The sequence below is a fragment of the Phlebotomus papatasi genome, chromosome 3, assembly GCF_024763615.1.
Source record: "Phlebotomus papatasi isolate M1 chromosome 3, Ppap_2.1, whole genome shotgun sequence".
Taxonomy (NCBI): Eukaryota; Metazoa; Arthropoda; class Insecta; order Diptera; family Psychodidae; genus Phlebotomus; species Phlebotomus papatasi.
In genome coordinates, this window is record NC_077224.1 from 17,123,060 (window position 1) to 17,140,164 (window position 17,105).

At 36.1% G+C, this 17,105-nt stretch overlaps 3 protein-coding genes across 3 annotated transcripts; all 3 read right to left on the bottom strand.

Annotated features, from left to right (window-relative positions):
* Positions 1–1,614: 1,614 nt before the first annotated feature.
* Positions 1,615–3,533, bottom strand: LOC129807900 (peptidoglycan recognition protein-like). Its single transcript, XM_055857499.1, has 4 exons — positions 3,375–3,533; positions 2,124–2,433; positions 1,934–2,052; positions 1,615–1,862 (listed from the first exon to the last, which is right to left on the bottom strand). The coding sequence occupies exons 1-4, from the start codon at positions 3,439–3,441 to the stop codon at positions 1,681–1,683; spliced, it is 678 nt and encodes a 225-aa protein (XP_055713474.1). The 5' UTR covers positions 3,442–3,533; the 3' UTR covers positions 1,615–1,680.
* A 2,397-nt stretch (positions 3,534–5,930) lies between these two features.
* LOC129805204 (peptidoglycan-recognition protein 1-like) lies at positions 5,931–10,630 on the bottom strand. The gene is made up of 5 exons (XM_055852972.1): positions 10,601–10,630; positions 8,262–8,463; positions 6,429–6,741; positions 6,236–6,354; positions 5,931–6,159 (listed from the first exon to the last, which is right to left on the bottom strand). The coding sequence occupies exons 1-5, from the start codon at positions 10,628–10,630 to the stop codon at positions 5,978–5,980; spliced, it is 846 nt and encodes a 281-aa protein (XP_055708947.1). The 3' UTR covers positions 5,931–5,977.
* A 1,858-nt stretch (positions 10,631–12,488) lies between these two features.
* Positions 12,489–13,630, bottom strand: LOC129807901 (probable cytosolic iron-sulfur protein assembly protein Ciao1). The gene has a single exon (XM_055857500.1). It carries the CDS (start codon positions 13,545–13,547, stop codon positions 12,537–12,539), a length of 1,011 nt encoding a protein of 336 aa, XP_055713475.1. The 5' UTR covers positions 13,548–13,630; the 3' UTR covers positions 12,489–12,536.
* Between the last annotated feature and the right edge of the window lie 3,475 nt (positions 13,631–17,105).

Sequence of the window (17,105 nt, forward strand, 5' to 3'; positions counted from 1 at the left end):
ACACTTCTCATCTCATAATTTTTTTCCCAAGCTAATTTTTCAGACAATTTTGATTTAATGTTGGATATTAGGGGCAAATGATCTATTGGGTTTCGAAAAATCATTGAGATTACTTTTTATTTAGGATTTAGAGGCATTTGGGAATTAGGCTAAACCTCTAGTCTGAAATCTGCATTAGGATATTGGATTATTAATGATTATTAAGGACAAATGAGGCGCTCGGAGCAAAAAAAAAAACTCTAAGTCGTATGCATTTCCCTATTAAAATAGCGTTTTTTTGCTCTGAGCTCCTCAAATGAACTGTCAGATGCAGGACCCATCAAGTCTAGTAACAAGTGAAGCAATTTTTCACTTTTCCTTGTAAAAACAAATTGCAGATATTGCACCGCGACTTAGACAAATTTGCTCGTAGTTCTTGTATTATTTCGGTGAACATTATGAAATATGTATTTTTAGATAGCTTTTAATGCACAATTTCCAAATACAGTGGCGACAAGATAAATAGCACAGTTTCGGACACTGTAATACATGCTTTGTTTTTTCGAAAAAATATGCTTTGAAATGATGAAAGTATTAAAAATAAATGAACTTGTATATAAATACATTTTGAATATGAAGAAAAAACCTGAAAGTTCTATCAATAATACGATCAAAAAATTCTTGAAATGGCACATATTCAGAGGACAATATAAATAGCACACCCTATAAGAAGTGATAGTTTTCGGACGCTACTGCAATTAACAACTTACGAATTATATTTGAAAATTAAATTTGGATTAAAGTACTTAGTTAAGTAACTTTTGGAAAAAATGAGCGCTTGACAACGAAGGATCATTAGGGAAATCAGGAGTTGACACTATTCTAATTTGATTGTATTTAATGTAGTGTGGATATCTACTTAAAACTATCTCAAATTAGTCACATTCGAGAGATTTATCTTGTGGTCAATTTTTTCCTTTAAATTCAACAGAATTGAGGTGCTTAGACCGACCTAGCCATTCCAGAAGGTCAATTTTGTTTTGATTGAACCACTTTTAAAAACTCTTGGCAGTGTGTTTAGGATCATTAGCTTGGTCAAAACTTAAAAACCAAAAGCAAATTCTTGGATACCAAAGTTGAACCAAGCCTATTAACTCATATAATCTAATATTTTTATTTATTTAACACATTTTTTTATATAATTTTAGTATTCACAACGCCATCAGTTGCTGAAAAGAAGAATCAAAAACAGCAAACAATGAAACATACAATATGGTAATTTTATAGTAAGAATTACTACATTATTACGTCGAAGGTATTGCCTACCTTGCAAGTATGACGTTCGGGTATCTAAATAACTACCGCAACTACGATAACTGATCTCAGCTAATTAAGTAAAGCATAGGGCGTAGGGGAAACCGTGGAACCACCGAAAACGGAGTAGTACCAAACAAGGCGATTTTTTAATTAGATATTAGACTTCAGAGACGAGACCCGTATTAATTCAAAGGTACTATACGGATGCTTGATCACTGAAAAAATTATCGTCATAGTCCAAGTAGTTCGGTGGTGTCCTAGTTAGTCCTATATCTCTTCTAATTTCTGAGATAATGGACATTAAAGACACCAACTCTAAATTCAAAAGAGCCTTTTATTTTTCGCCAAAAATACAAGAAGAAATGCAAAGGACAAACAATTATTTTAATGTTCTACAAAATGCGGCCAAGTTCTCATGTTATTTAAGAGATGCAATCCAGGACTCTGTGTGCTCTCCACTTGTCTTGCAGCGTAAACTTTTACATCTTTGGATAGCTCATTGTTGCTAATCCCGCATTCAATAAGATGCTTAGCAGCTTCAACAGAAACTTGTGTCGGTGAAAAATCTTCAAAAAATTAATTAAAAACTTATCACTTTCTTATCTACTTATTTTAGTGGTTTTTGTTAGAATCTTACTATTGTAATTCCCTATGAAAGCTATTCCAATTGACCGGTTGTCATAGCCATAAGTGTGGTTGCCTCTTCTGTGCCATCCAACACCTTCATAAATACTTCCATCGCACCCAATTAAGAAGCTATACCGAAAATGCGAGATATTTCCTTTAAAACTAATTAAATTCATTAAAAATACGCTAAATTTCCTCACTTGAATGCGATGTCATTGTATTCCAGTTCATCCATGTGAAAATTCTGCAACTCTTTCACAATTGGGACACACTGGCTCCCCATATAACAGCCAGTAGTGAACGTATGATGGATAATAACGTACTCAACCGGTAAGATCGTGTAGAAAACTTTGAAGGGATCTCGCCCACCCCAATTTCTTTTGCCCAAGATCTCTGGGCAGGACGCTACATTCTCAATTTCAGGATTAACATGGGGATTTCCGTGCTGGTTTCCATGTGGATTCCCATGAAGATTCATACGCGCCTTCCCACTACCCCTTGATTCCTTAGCTGCGATTGAAAATTGATAAAGCTCTTCCCGCAGTTTTATTTTCCTCAATATCACTTAACATATCAACTGCTATCGTGTTATACGCAAACTAGAGGATTTTGGATTGATTTTTTTTTCCGAAATTGGATTTTTTACGAAAATTTTGACATTGCTTCGTTTTTGACAATATTTTCCTTCATATTCCTTTCTGATTTAAATTCTGAGCGATCAAATATTTTCTTATATAGTTACACTTTATAAATAAATGGTTTTTGTAATGAATTAATGTGAAGAATGTAAATTCACTGACCGTTAAAACTCGTGTTTGATAGTATTGCCCGCGCTTCCTTAATATTTTTTCTCTCTTTTCACAGTGATCATTAAATAAGGGACAAATTAAAAAAAATCAATTTCCAGACTTTCTAGTACATTTTGGGTTGAAAACGTTAAAATGACGTCTTCGTGACCTTACAGAGCATCGGTCAAGTCGTAGTTCTAGTCAAGTGATGCCACTTGGGTAGGGAAGGATGAAGTACATTATCTAGTTAAACGCTGTGAATTCTGTATTATTGCTAAAGTAAAACCGTGTGTTTGCCTTGAAACTCCATTTTTCTTTTAAGGTATAAGTCAGTAGAAAAGGTTTTCCTTTTAAATAAATCTTACAAGATTTCCTAAATTGCACAAATGCAAACTGAATCATTTATATTGCTGAGAAATAAAGAATATTGTACAGAATTCAGAGAAAACAGACACTCCGTTTTCCAAATATATAACCCCTCGAAAATAAAAGAAAAAAAATGAACGACGAATATACAAACGATCTCAATTTCACGTATTCTTATCGCAATGAAAAAAAAAAGAAATAAAAAATGAACTGCGACTACAGAAAGAGCTCCTCTATAACTTCTTAAAAACTGAACAAATTCACAAACTATTCCACTTGAATCCTAAGAAAAATTACCACAGTGAACAGGAATGTCTTGGAGCAGGAGGATAAACAGAAGAAAGATAAAAGCTTTGAAATCCATCGCAAAACGCGACTTTTGTGAACTTTTTGGGATCACTTCCACAGAGAGACTGAATGGGAAGCTGCTGAAATTCCCATTGATGAACTCCAAGATCACCCAGACAGGCAAAGATCGGCGATTTACGAATGAAGGAGACGTTTGATCAGAGAATTAACGTACCCTCCGTACCCTTAGCAAATAAAACGTAAAATAACCCGCTACTGAATATAAAAGGAATTAATACTTTAGAAAACGTATGCAAGTTTTCCTAGAAAAAAAACCAACCCCCTGGCAAGTTGGTCTTTTTATATGGAACTATTTGAAGCCAATTCCTAAATTGATCTCGCACTCAGCTCACAGTGCTCCAAGGAAAAAAATGTATTTAAACAAAAATTTAGTATATTTATCCCTCCATACGGAAAGGTATCTTATAATACGGAAGAACTTCTCACTTTTTAAATATTTAGCATAACGATCACGAGTGCAGAAAAATTCCCATACGCATTTGTATGTGAAAGTAAGAAATTGGCTTCAAATTTGAAGGCCACTCGCCGGGGATTAGAAAAAAACCTTCGGAAGGCAAGTTTACTTACGAAATTCTTACGTTAATTTTACTTAGCATAAGTTTAATTTCTTATGTTCGCCAACAGACGGTCTGCGAGTCATACTGATTACCAAATACAGCAGAAAGTAAGAACACAAATACATACTATCTACATAGGTCTTCAAAACGCCCTTCTTCAAACAAGAAGAAATACGAAGGACAAGCAATCCTTTTAGGGATTTTCATAGTGCGACATCCTTTGCATCTGCATGAAGAGACTCATTCCAGGACTCTGTGTCCTCTTCACTTGTCTTGCAGCGTAAACTTTAATGTCCTTGCATAGCTCATTGATGCTAATCCTGCACTCAATAAGATGCTTAGCAGCTTCAAATGCAGCTTGTGTGCAAGAAAGAAAAGTTCCTTGAAATCGGTTAATAAATATTGGAGATAGAGTCCGGTCCATATGGATATAGTAAGGGTCGGGGTACAGTGGGTTGGGGTAGAGACGGATGGGACCCATTATTAGAAAGATCTTGCTCTCAGATACAATATATATGCTAAAATTTTATCGAAATCCCTTCATAAACACAGAAAATGCAGTCCGGGCAAAACTTTTTGGGCTATAGCTCTGGTCAGGGAACGTCGAGGGAGGAGTGCGACCCACCGTTGGAAAGGTTTCGACCTCAGCTACAACATACTAAAATTTCAAGAAAAAGTATCGTCTAGTTTTCGAAATAATCGAGATCGATTAATCGAAAATCGATTTTAGAAAATTCTATTATCTATTCATTAGAAAATTATATTATCGATTAATCGAAAATCGATTTTTTGATTAATCGGATCTTCGATATAATAGGATGAAATTGTGGTGTCCCAAAGGTTGTAGTACTCCACGAGGGCTTTACAAAACACCAAAATTTTTCCAAATCCGATAATTAGAAGCGGAGATATGATCATTTGAAAATTGAATTTTTGACCCCCTCTAGCTCTACGATATTTACCGTATGCCGAAAACCGCTTGTCGATATCTCTCTCCGTTCTCTCTCCAGAAGTGGTTATACGACGGACGGACGGACGGACGAGACGGGACGTCCACGAAAATCGATTTTTGGCGCACATGATTTTCGTGATCTATGAGTGTCAAAACGTGTACATCCAAAATTTTGGCCCGATCTGACGAGGTCGGGTTTCACCTGTGACCACAAAAGCTGAGATTGTAAAGAATCTCAGCTAACCCAAAATTTAGGTCAAAATGTCAATTAGAACCGGAGATAGATGTCACTTTATCTGTCAATTTCAATCTCTAGTATGGGAATTCTGTTACAATATGACAATATCATATGACAAATTAATTTTTTTATATGGTGATTCTGTAAGAACTAATCATAAATCCGACCTATATCTGTTACTAAAAGTTTCATAGAGCTCATTGCAATGATTATTCGATGCTCACTGGACTTTTATGTTGTCCTGCCTGCAAATTTTACCATAAAACTTTGTTAAAAGTGACACAATTCCCTTTCATTACAGTTCACTGTAAATAAATACAGAACGTCTCGGAATTATTCAAATATTCGATATCGAATAACATGTGAAGGTGAATCTTTCAAATTTGTCAAATGTTTGACAGCTGTCATCCGAATATCGGTTAACCGGACATCGGAGCGTATCGCATTCGAATTTTGCATCTAATGCGTCAATTATAAGATTTAATTAATTCTATATATTAAAACGTGTAAAATGAATGCGCCAAAGCCGCTCTTTTGTCATACGAGTTTCTGACCTAAGATTTATCCACTTTGAAAAAGAAGTTTTGTCGAAATAACAAGAAAAGTTTGTCAAAAGGATGTATTCTTCCACAGAGAATATGGAAAAGTTTTTAGAATTTCAATTATTTATGCAAAGTTTAGAGCTTATATCTTCTCTAGTTTCCGATATAATCGACTGTAGACACCTAAAAACCAGATTGAAAAGAGTATTTTTTTATTTCGCACAACCCAAAAAACAAGTTCTTCAAATTTCCGCAAAGTACGGCCAAGTCTTCATGTCATCGTAGAGATGCTCTCCAGGACTCAATGTGGCCTGAACCTGTCTCCCACCGTAAACCTTAACATCCTTGGCCAGCTCATTGTTGTTAATTCCGCATTGAATAAGATCCTTAGCTGCTTCAACAGCCCTTTTTGTCGGTCCATAGTCTTTAGGAAATTATTTAGAAAATTCTATTTTTAGTAAAACTTGTCTTAACGATATTTTCTAAATCTAAAGCCTTACTCTCATAATTCCCTATGAAGGCTATTCCAATTGATCGACTGTTGTAGCCATAAGTATGGGAGCCTCTTCTGTGCCATCCAACACCTTCATAAATGCTTCCATCGCCCCCAATTAAGAAGCTATACCGAAAAATTAGTGATATTTCCGTTAAAAACTTTAAAAATGCAATTAAAAATCCATTAATCTGACTCACTTGTATCCAATGTCATCCAATTTCAGTTCATTCATGTGATAATCTTGGATGTTCTTCACAAGCGGGATGCATTTTCTCTCCATGTTGCAGGGGTTACTGACCGTATGATGAACAATAACGTACTCAATCGGTAAGATCGTGTAGAAAACTTTGATGGGATCTCGCCCACCCCAACTTCTTTTGCTCAAGATTTCTGGGCAAGAAGCTACATTCTCAATTTGAGGATTAACATGAGGATTTCCGGGAGGATTTCTATGTGGATTCCCATGAACATTCCCATGTGAAGGGTTTCCCCCGGCCCACGGTGGCTTGACTGAGATTAAAAACAGGTGTCATTGCAGGTGGAAGAGGCAAAAAACTCATAAGCTCTTCCTACTGTTTCATTTTTCTCAACTTTACTTGAGCTTCTTTACAAAAATCATTTGCATATTAACCCTGTATTACCTCTTCAGGTACATGTAACATTACGAGCATTCTGCAAAGTTCTGTTTTATTCCGTTTTTTTTTGAGCTTTCGAATTCACAACTGATCTTAAAACAATTAAAAAATCACCTTACAATTATCTCAAAAACTCGTAAAAATAATACAATTGAATTCCAAAATAATTAATTATTCTCAATAGTAATATAAAGGTAATAATTTAGTAACATAATAGTAATTTAGTTATTAATCATTCAAAATTGGTTGAAACTTTTTAGGGATTCCAAGACCTTTCCAGCGAATGCAAACCTGACAAAATGGTTTGTGAAATAAGCTTTCAAGAACTGTTTAACATTTTGACTTTGAAAAACATTGTGAAGAACGATTCAAAAGCATACACTTATCTGGACGAAAAAAAAACGCCTAGGCGGCCTAGGCAATACAAAAAATATACGATACCTTTCCGAGATTCCGAATTCTGGATAATGAATGGATTTTGAGCATTCGAAATATTGTTGTACGGGATTTTGGTTTTCGGGTATCTCGCAGGCGTTCATGATTTTGGCTTCTTGAGATTTGGCCCTTTCGGTATTTGGGCTTTCGGAATTTTAATTTTCCGGGTTTTAGGCTTTCGGGATTTTGGTGTTCGCGATTTTAGCTATTCGGGATTTTGGTTTTTCGAGGTTTTGGAACTTTCAGGATTTTGTCTCTTCGGTATTTTAACTTTTAGGAATTTTAGCGTTTCAGCTTTTGGAATTTTGGCATTCGGAATTCTGGCTGTGTATTAGAAATTTGGTTATTTCTTCCTTTTACGAAAATGCCCTTGAAAGGTTTCTAATAACGATTTTTTAAAGTCAAACTTTAAAAAGGCTCTAAAAAGATTATTTCTCAACCGAATAAAACAAACTTGGGTTCGTTAGAAAGGTCTTGGAGTCCTTGACAATACAAAACAGATTCAAAGCAGTTGTCAACCGGTAATCATTATGAACGAAAAACAAACTTTACTGATAGCTTCAATTCCTTAGCATGCAGCTTTTCCTTATAAGACAAACTGCTACATAACAGAATTAATCAACTACGCAAATGATGTAAAATTAGTTTTGGAATGAAAATGACGAGTTTGAAAATTCCCAAATTCAATAAATTAAATTTTATAAATATGTGTAAATTTTTCAGCGGTATTTCAGGGTTAAACATCAATTTCTTTGTCTTGGAATCGAAAAAACAAAAATGAATGACAAATATATTAAAGATCTCAATTTCACGTATTCTTATCGCAAAAAAATTAAAATAAAAAATGAACTATGTTGACTATAGACAAAAAGCTCATTTACATCCACTTAAACACCAAGATATTCACAATCAATCCAATAAATTCACAAATTGCGTAACTTAAGTCTTAAGAAAAATTACCACAATGGACAGGGATTTCCTGGAGAAGGAGGATAAAAAGAGGCAAGATAAAAGCTTTGAAATCCATCGCAAAACGCGACTTTTGTGAACGTTTTCGCATCACTTCCACAGAGAGACTGAATGGGAAGCTGGTGAAGTCCCCGAAGAAGAGTACCAAGATCACCCAGACAAGCAGAGATCGGCGATTTACGAATAAGCGTCGCTATTGTATGGGATAAGCAGATGGAGATTCGACCCAAGAAACAAAATTAGCGTAAAATAATGTTAAACGCATCTTAAAGATTAGGTAGAAACACATTAAAATGGGTAACGACGTTTTCGTTACGTTTACCCATTTATGTCATTAAGAAGCTGATTAGTGGTAAGTTTCCTTACTAAAATCTTACCCTAATTTTACGTTAGTTTTCCCTAACCTCAGTTTTCTTTATTATATTCACCAATCGATGGCGTTGTGGGTTGTATGATTTCACTAATAAATCAGATTGTATTGTATTATAATTCAAGTAAAATTCAAGTAATATAAACTACGACTATTTGAAGGTCTTCGTATCATTTCACAAATTCAATAATAAACAATATGCCAATGATCTTTCCCAACTGTTTATTTATATTTCGTTTAAGGCGCCTCCGACTCGAAAGTAAAATAGAATTTTCTATTTTTTTTTACAGAGAAAATGTTAGATTTTCTAGAATGCGTATCAAAATTACTTCTAAATTTTCCCATAAATTCATAATTTTATCAGAAAAATTACTGCTGACTGATAAATCGTTGGTAACATCGATCGTTGTCGTATCTGTATTTACGATACGACAACGATTGATGCAACTGACGAAATGTAGATATTACAGAAGTATAATTCGCTTCTAGCAATGAAGAAAACTTAATTCACGTATGGCGAAAGGGTTTACAGGGGTATTCTTCAAAAATATATTAAAAAAAAAACGTATATTGTAACGAGTTTGTCTCTTAAATGACGGCTTGCAGTAGCGAGTTATTCACGATAGACCCCCCTCACCCACCTCCCCAATGCGCCTTTGGGACTGATCTCCAATCCACTGATCCACTTTAGGCTCTCGAATATAAATCTTTACACCCCTTACAAGACACGTGCATTCCCTGTGTTCCTAAGAATGGACTCTCTACGATTCCACGGTTGAGGCTGAATTCAGGCTGAAGGCTAGGCAAGTCGATTTGGGACTTATTGGAAGTTGGAAAATCGGACCTCTTCTGTAAGGGGACAAAACCTAAGCATCATCCCTTATGCCGAAAATAGACACCGGCTGATCCTAGAGAATACTCAGCTCGTAAATTTTGGCGATAAAGGATCAGCCCAAACTATCATACACTCAGGATTTAGGATCAAGGATTAGCGTTTTCAGCGTAAATTTCCATTAAATCTCCACACTTTGATTGCTGAAAGGCTTCTTAAGTGCAGCATTAATGGATTTTTCGTACAGTAAGGAGTACTCTGATCTTCTCTTTACTCCAATCTTAATGCATTTTAAGATTTTCCGATATTGCGTATCATTACTCTCCATGTTTTTTCACCCAATTGACATTTCGAAAAGCACCCAAAAACCCCCAAAGTGAAGCTTTTTATTTTCAGTACTGGCGCTGATGTCGCCTAATCCCCGTAATTTCACTAGACCTCATGAATTTAGAAGATCAGCCTGATCCTCCAAATTATGGGCTGATCCGTGAGTGTATCGACACCAATCCTCATTTTTCGGGCTGATCCCTAAGCCGATCCCTGTGTCTATTTTGGGCTTTAGATTCTGAGGACTTTAGAGATACCTCAATGCTTTCCGCTAGAGAGGGAGATTATTCCACATGGCAATGGAACCATCGGAGTTTAGAAAATTTCTTGAGATTGTTTTCTGGACATTTAATCGACCACCCTGAAGCTACATTATCCCTAACTACACTTAGAATTTCAGACATTTTTCACTTTTTACGGTTTAAATATGACGAACTGCTGCATTTTTATGCTTTAGCCGAGATTATTTTTTTTTAAACAAAAATATCAAAGACAACGTAAGGTAAAGTATCCTCAAGTCGACCGCTTCTCGATTCGACCACCCCGGGTTCCTTAAGTCGACAATTATTCAATTTATTAATTTTTGCAATAATATTTAGCGAATGGTTTAACATCATTGAGTCACAGGAAATAGACGGAGACACTGAACCTTTCTTGATTTTCACAATTTTATTCTCTACGACGTTTCGAGGATGGATGTCCTCTTCATCAGGTATCGAATGTGGCAGGGAAAATCACGTACCGGTGGGAGTTGTTACACTGCACTTGAACTTTGATCACAACGTGATCCGTGATGTTCACCATTCGACTGGCTGACACAGAATGAGCCATCCTGTCGAATGTTCAGCGCTGATCTTCACCGATCGTACAAGGTAGATCGGTGTAGACTTTCAGTCGACATCTGAAACCGATTAGTCTTTGTGTGGCAAGAAACTAAGCACCGTAAGGGTAACATTAGCCGTACTCACTATGGCGCTGTTATCTTGTAATATCGTTATCTCGTTATCTCGTTATGTTCTCGTAATGTATTTTATAAATGAAAAATTATAACAAGATAACAGATTACGGAGATTACGAGATAACAACGCCATAGTGAGTACGGCTATTACCTTTTACTTCTTGAAATTATTTTATAATTCCAACACTTAAGGATGGTCTTTACCAATCGTATACAAGGCAGACCGATGAAGACCTTTAATCGATACCTCAAACCATTTAGTATTTTTTTTCTGATGAGAAATTAAGTACCGTAGATGCCGTGAGAGTGACTTCGATCTTTATGGGTGCCTTTACCTTTTGCTATTTGAAATCTTTTCCTTAATTCTAGCACTTAAGGATGGTCTTTACTGATCGGATATGGCAGATCGGTGGAGACTTTAAGTCGATTTTTGAAAATGTTTAGTCATTAGTCGGGTAGAGGCACTCTGATATCAATGTGGTCGAATAGAGGAACACTTCACATTTTTGAAACATTTTAATTTTTTATAATTTTCAAATATATCATGGCTAAATGAATTTCACAATTAGATATATTAAGATCTATTCTATAGTTTTAGGTAAAAACCTTATCAAAAAAAAAACACAAATTATAACTGTTTTTCATAAGTTTTTCACTAAATCTAACCTTAAGTGGTCGACATAGGATACTTTCGCAGAATTCTACATCTAGAAGGGAGATGCCTTAAGAACTCCCATACAAAATGTGTCGCATGAAATAACAAACCAAAAATCGTAAACATGATAAGAGCGCCATCTGATTTCCATTTTTTGTGTGTTGGCGCATTTCTTGGTTATAAAGCATTTTGTGTTTTTCAAAGAGTGGTGGTAAAAATTAAAATAAACAATTATTTAAAGTTTTTAAAGACAATATCAGTGTGAAGTGTACTGTGGAGGGTTGCTGGCTGGAGCAGAAGACAGACTGCGGCGTATTCTTTCACCGGCAAGCTGGAATTCTTTGAAAAATTCGTGGCCAGAAAATTAGTTTATTTTTGCAATTTCAGTTTCCTTGTGGATCAGCTGAGACCTCAAGACTGGATACATCTCATTTAGGAGAAGAATCGGAAACTTCTTGATGAGTCGAACATAAGAAACTAGAGAATTTGTGGAAGGGATTTTGCCCAAGAAGATTTCCTTCCCGACTGCATCTATCCGAAAGTTTTTGAAATCAAGTGACAAGTTCCCGGAACGGAATTTCCAGAATAGTTCCAGAAGTCTCAATTAAAGCAAATCGAGATCAAGAGACCGTGATAACGTCCGATATCATCTGATAGTTCCGGTAATTCAAACATACTTGAAAATTGGCCTTAAATGTCATGAACTTAAACCACACTGGAATGTAATGATAATTTTTCACTTTTTATCATCAATTCATTGAACTGTCCACCATTTAGTCAAAATTTTCTCACTAAAACGATAAAAAAAAGATTTTTCCCCGTCAATTAATTGATTAATTTTTCAAAATCGAATAATAAATCGATCTTGAACGAATGCTTTTAAATAACTCTAACACCGATCTCCCTTCTAGAGGTATTGAATTCTTTGGATACTTTACTTTAAAGCAATATTTGTAAATTTTTGAGGGAATTCTTGGTGATCGAAAAATACGTCAGATTATACGTAAGTCACTTTAGTGACGTCAAAATTACCTTCATGTTACCTCAAGCGTATCGTCAGAAAATGCTACTTGGGATGTGTTCTAGAAATTTTTTATTTAGCTTTGGAAATAGAAATACAAGTTTTATTCGGTGAAGCACCACATTTTGACGTCACCATCGTCACTAGTAGACACGAGAAGACCCCTCTTGGTGGGATTCCAACTGACACAGTTGACATCCTGGGCATGAGCTCGGGATTCTGCTGCGGCTAATTCGAATGTTGGACTATTTTTGTCTGAGACTTCAGCCTCTCGGAAGATTCTGATGCTGTCATCGCCAGAAGCTGTGACCAGGAGCCCGGACAGATGACACCAGGAGACGTCGTAGACACTGCGACTGTGGAAGCCGGACAGAGTGCAGACACACTTCCAGGCGGTGTCATTGTCCGGCGTGGCGATGCCTTCTTCATTTCCTGGAGCGTAGGATTGCCAAATCTTGACGGCTTTGTCATCACTGCAGGACGCCAGGCGCTTCCCGTCCGCCGAGAAGGCCAGACTCCAGACGGTTGAGTTGTGAGACGTGAGAGTAGCTGTGCAAATCCAATCACTGTCCGCGGGATCTTCCTTGTAGAGCTTGATGGTATTGTCGTAGCTGGCAGATGCCAGGATGTCCTCCTTTGGATGCCACACCACTTTCTTCACATCCTGCGTGTGAGCATTGAGGACAGCAGCACAGTCAAAGTCATCCTCCTCAGACACTTCCCACACCCACACAGACTTATCCCTGCTGCACGTGGACAGCAAATGCCCAGACACTGACCATGCCACACTCTTCACCTCATTCTCGTGCCCCTCCAGCGTCGCATTGCACTCAAACTGCCCTGATTTCTTGTCCCAGATCGACACAGTGGCATCAAAACTGGCTGCTGCCAGGTACTGTCCACACGGTGACCAGGCCACGCTCCGGATTGTGCGATTGTGTCCGTCTGACAGGATTGTCTTGGTCACCCATCTGCTGGAGCCCTCCTGCTGCCAGATCCTGATGGTCTTGTCCTCGCCGCATGTGGCCAAGACACTGCCCGTGGGATGCCAGGCAGCATTCCAGACACGTCCTTTGTGCCCTGACAGAGTCTGAGACAGCTCCAATTTGCCCATTTAGGTGAAAAAAATTGATAAAAACGAGAGAGTTTTTTTTCCCGTGCTTTTGTTTTGATTTTCTGATGGTCACTGCGAAGAGATACGCAGCCTAATTTCCCATCCCGGTGGGCATACTGTTGAAGTTCGAATCACTTATCTACTTCACTACTTTATCACTAATTGGTAATGATAACATTTTAGTGGTTTTTCAAAATTCAATCGCGTCAAATCATTGCTCGCAGTCAAATTGCTCTACCTGCCGATTTTACTCGGAGGTTTTTTGAATTGTAACGGTATATTCAGAGGAAATCTGTAGATTTTCGGCAGAAATTCTGCCGAAATTATGCAGATTCTTGCCAGAATTTCCGCATAGGAAATCTGCGCATAGTCTCCATTGTCTCAACAAAAAATATTGTTAAGTTTATAAAGAAACTGTAGAAGTTACAAAGAAAATGGTATGCTCTGCTTAACAAGCATTACCGATTAAACATTTTAGATAACTAAAAAGATGCGAGCAAAAATACTAATTTCTTAAAAACCGCCAATCGAATGATACAAAAACACGAAATTTAGGTCGACATTTTACTTAAAGTTTTCACTTCACAATTCTCTACTTATAACACGGCGTCGCAGAATTGTTTATTTTATATAAACACTGTGAAATCAATAAGAATAACTCTATTGAATTTTGCAAACTTCAGTGAAAAATATTCCATCTTTTCAGACACAGCTGTCTGGAAAGTCTGGAATGTAGAAAAAATCTACAGAAAATCGGCAAAATATCTACAGAAATTCGTCAGAGTATGCACCAGGATTCGTCAGAAAATCTGCAAAAATTTCTGACGAATTTTGTTCCAAGCCCAAATAAAATTCGTAGGAATATCTACAGATTTATCGGCAGATTTTCTGCAGAGGTGTAGATATTTTCTGCAGAAATCTTAAAGATATCTGACGAAATTATTTGACGGGCACTTATCTATACTTCACTACTTTATCACTAATTGATAAATGATAACATTTTAGTGGTTTTTTCAAAATTCAATAGATCATTTGCCCTTAGTATCTAATCTTAACTCTTTCGCGTCCCAGTTTTATTCAGCAGATGAATTCATGCAAAATTGAGTTTTTCCTAATGCTTTATGATCAAATATAGTAGTTCAGAGAGGAAAAAAATTTTCCATTGCGTGAAAACTCGGAAAAACTCCGGGTCATATATGACCCTGTTGTCCTCAAGGGAAGTGTATTTACCATTTTCAAAATCTATATCACGGGCTTCTTAAGAGTTTTTTTTTGCTTGAAGTTACTAATTTGTCCAAAACCATGGCAAACTGGATTGTTTTGATGAACACTGTACTCCTGGTGTTCAAGGAATCTTCATGGTAATCCCCTTGAACAGTCACTGTCACAATATTTTGAGTGGTATTTGCCAAAAATAAACTTATCCACATATTTATTCACACACAATACAATTGCACAATATGAGACGCTTGCAGAATACTCTAAAATATTGCAAAATATGTTATAATTCATCAGATATAAGATGAAATGTCCAGGAGCAAGATGTCCCACCTGCATTTCACAAAGAAAAACAATGTCCCAACTACATTTCGCTGCAGGTTTGGGACGAAAACACTGTTACCCTTGGGGACTATAGGGTCATATATGACCCGGAAAATTCTACACGCTTTTCTGGAAAATTGAGAGTAATTCATTATATCAAAATATGCAATATACAATCTTTGGATATTCTATTTTGTATTTCTAAAGAACTTTTTGCTGAAAAAAATAAATGAATATAAAAAATTTTGAAAAAGAAAAGTCATTTCACAAAGTTCGAAATTCGTGATTTTTTATCTCAAATATTTTCTTTTCCTGAATATCTGGAGTCTTGAGAAAATTAGCCAAGAATCTTACATCCTTCTATTATGATGTCGTGCACAAACCGACAGATTTCAATTAATGTACATAAATAGTCAAAAGAAATTGTTTTTTCCCCGGGTCATATATGACCCTAATGACGCGAAAGAGTTAAGTCAAAGGTTTTCTAAAAAATCCTGCCTAATAAGAAATGGCATTATATAAATGAACAGTAAAAAGATAAAATTGAGCAGTAACAAAAAAAAAAAATGAAACAGTGATATTATAGTCTAAATTCTGGCAAAGGGAAAATAAAGGGCTTTTCATTCTATCTGCAACAATTTTAAATGTTAAATATATAAATTAGACCCATTTTTGTAAAGATTAAGTTTTTTACCGACCATAATTAGATATTTTACTGCTCATTTTTAATTTTTACTGCCCATTTTAAATTTTAACTGCTCATTTGCTTTTTGCCACAAGAAATTAGAGACTTTAAGCCACGGGACGAAGTTTAAGATCTAAAGCTGTCATTAATGACACTGAAGGTTAAGTCGCCACTCCAGGTAACTCCCACATGAAATGATTAGGGTTTGATTCCCAGTAGCGGCAGGAATTCTCTCCCCTCTTGGGCCTACGATTTCCTATTAACATTCTAATTTGCTCTTTCCTAACCCTCTTCGACTGTGTGAATGTCAAAAAAGGACGTCTGGTCGTAAAATAAATACCCCCTGGAGACGACCTCTATGAGAATTCGTTAATTTAATTCAAATTTCAAATTATCCTGAAGTAAATCATTTCCTTTTTACAAAACTTGAATGTAACTTTCATCCTAACCAATAAAACTGTCTTGGAAACTCATCACGGTCGCTAAGACACGCTATAATTCTTTTCGTGGAAATATATCTAAGTTTATTACATCAATCACTATCAATCACAATTCCTTTTAATATCCATCATTTCATCGCAATCCCAAGGATTCTAAGCGTACAAGGACGAGTGGAGCTTGTTTATCAGGCAAAAAGAAAATTTTCTTTTCGCCGGATAAATAATTCTTTATTTGCTTATTCATTTACAGGTGTGTCCACAGTCTGGTAGCAATCGTATTGATATCTATTTACATCATTTTCATACTCACAGGTTCGTAGAGATCCCACAGGATCCAGCCTGGGAACATTCACTCTTAACTCATTTATTCTCACACATTATCATACACACAGGTTTGTTTCGTGATCACTCCGAATAATCACGAAATGACAATGATTAGATTCCCCATATTGATGAAATTTACCTTAGAAGATTTTTAAATTTTTAAACTTAAAAAAAATACTGCAGCTTATCATTTATCCATGTAAAAGCATGACCAAAATATAAAACACATTAAAAACTGGATGCATATTAAACCGGTTGAACTCTAAGACTGTTTTGTTTTTAATCACATAGAAAGTTTGTGAAGTGTATCAATGACCCAGGTGATATTTTCCTTGGATATGCATATGTCCCAAAACAGTGACAATATGAAAGAATTACAGCAGATCTGAGTACATTTGCTTAGACAAAAACCTGCACAACGTGAATACCAGACAACAATCTGCTTAAAATTTAACTGACGTCTTGATTATTTTATATTGCATGAGAGATATGCGAGAGTCTACTTTAACACGGCAAGGACATTCGAATAAAAAATCTGTACTATTTTTCAAATAAAATTAATTTTTC

Excerpts from the sequence above, each read along its gene's own strand:
- LOC129807900 (XM_055857499.1), bottom strand. The coding sequence starts at position 3,441 with ATGGATTTCAAAGCTTTTATCTTTCTTCTGTTTATCCTCCTGCTCCAA. Across the intron at positions 2,053-2,123 it reads TACAATGACATCGCATTCAA|CTTCTTAATTGGGTGCGATG; the intron begins GTGAGGAAATTT and ends TTTTCGGTATAG. Across the intron at positions 1,863-1,933 it reads TTTCATAGGGAATTACAATA|ATTTTTCACCGACACAAGTT; the intron begins GTAAGATTCTAA and ends AATTTTTTGAAG.
- LOC129805204 (XM_055852972.1), bottom strand. The coding sequence starts at position 10,630 with ATGGCTCATTCTGTGTCAGCCAGTCGAATG. Across the intron at positions 6,742-8,261 it reads GGAAATCCCTGTCCATTGTG|TCAAGCCACCGTGGGCCGGG; the intron begins GTAATTTTTCTT and ends TTTTAATCTCAG. Across the intron at positions 6,355-6,428 it reads TTGGATGACATTGGATACAA|CTTCTTAATTGGGGGCGATG; the intron begins GTGAGTCAGATT and ends TTTTCGGTATAG.
- LOC129807901 (XM_055857500.1), bottom strand. The coding sequence starts at position 13,547 with ATGGGCAAATTGGAGCTGTCTCAGACTCTGTCAGGGCACAAAGGACGT.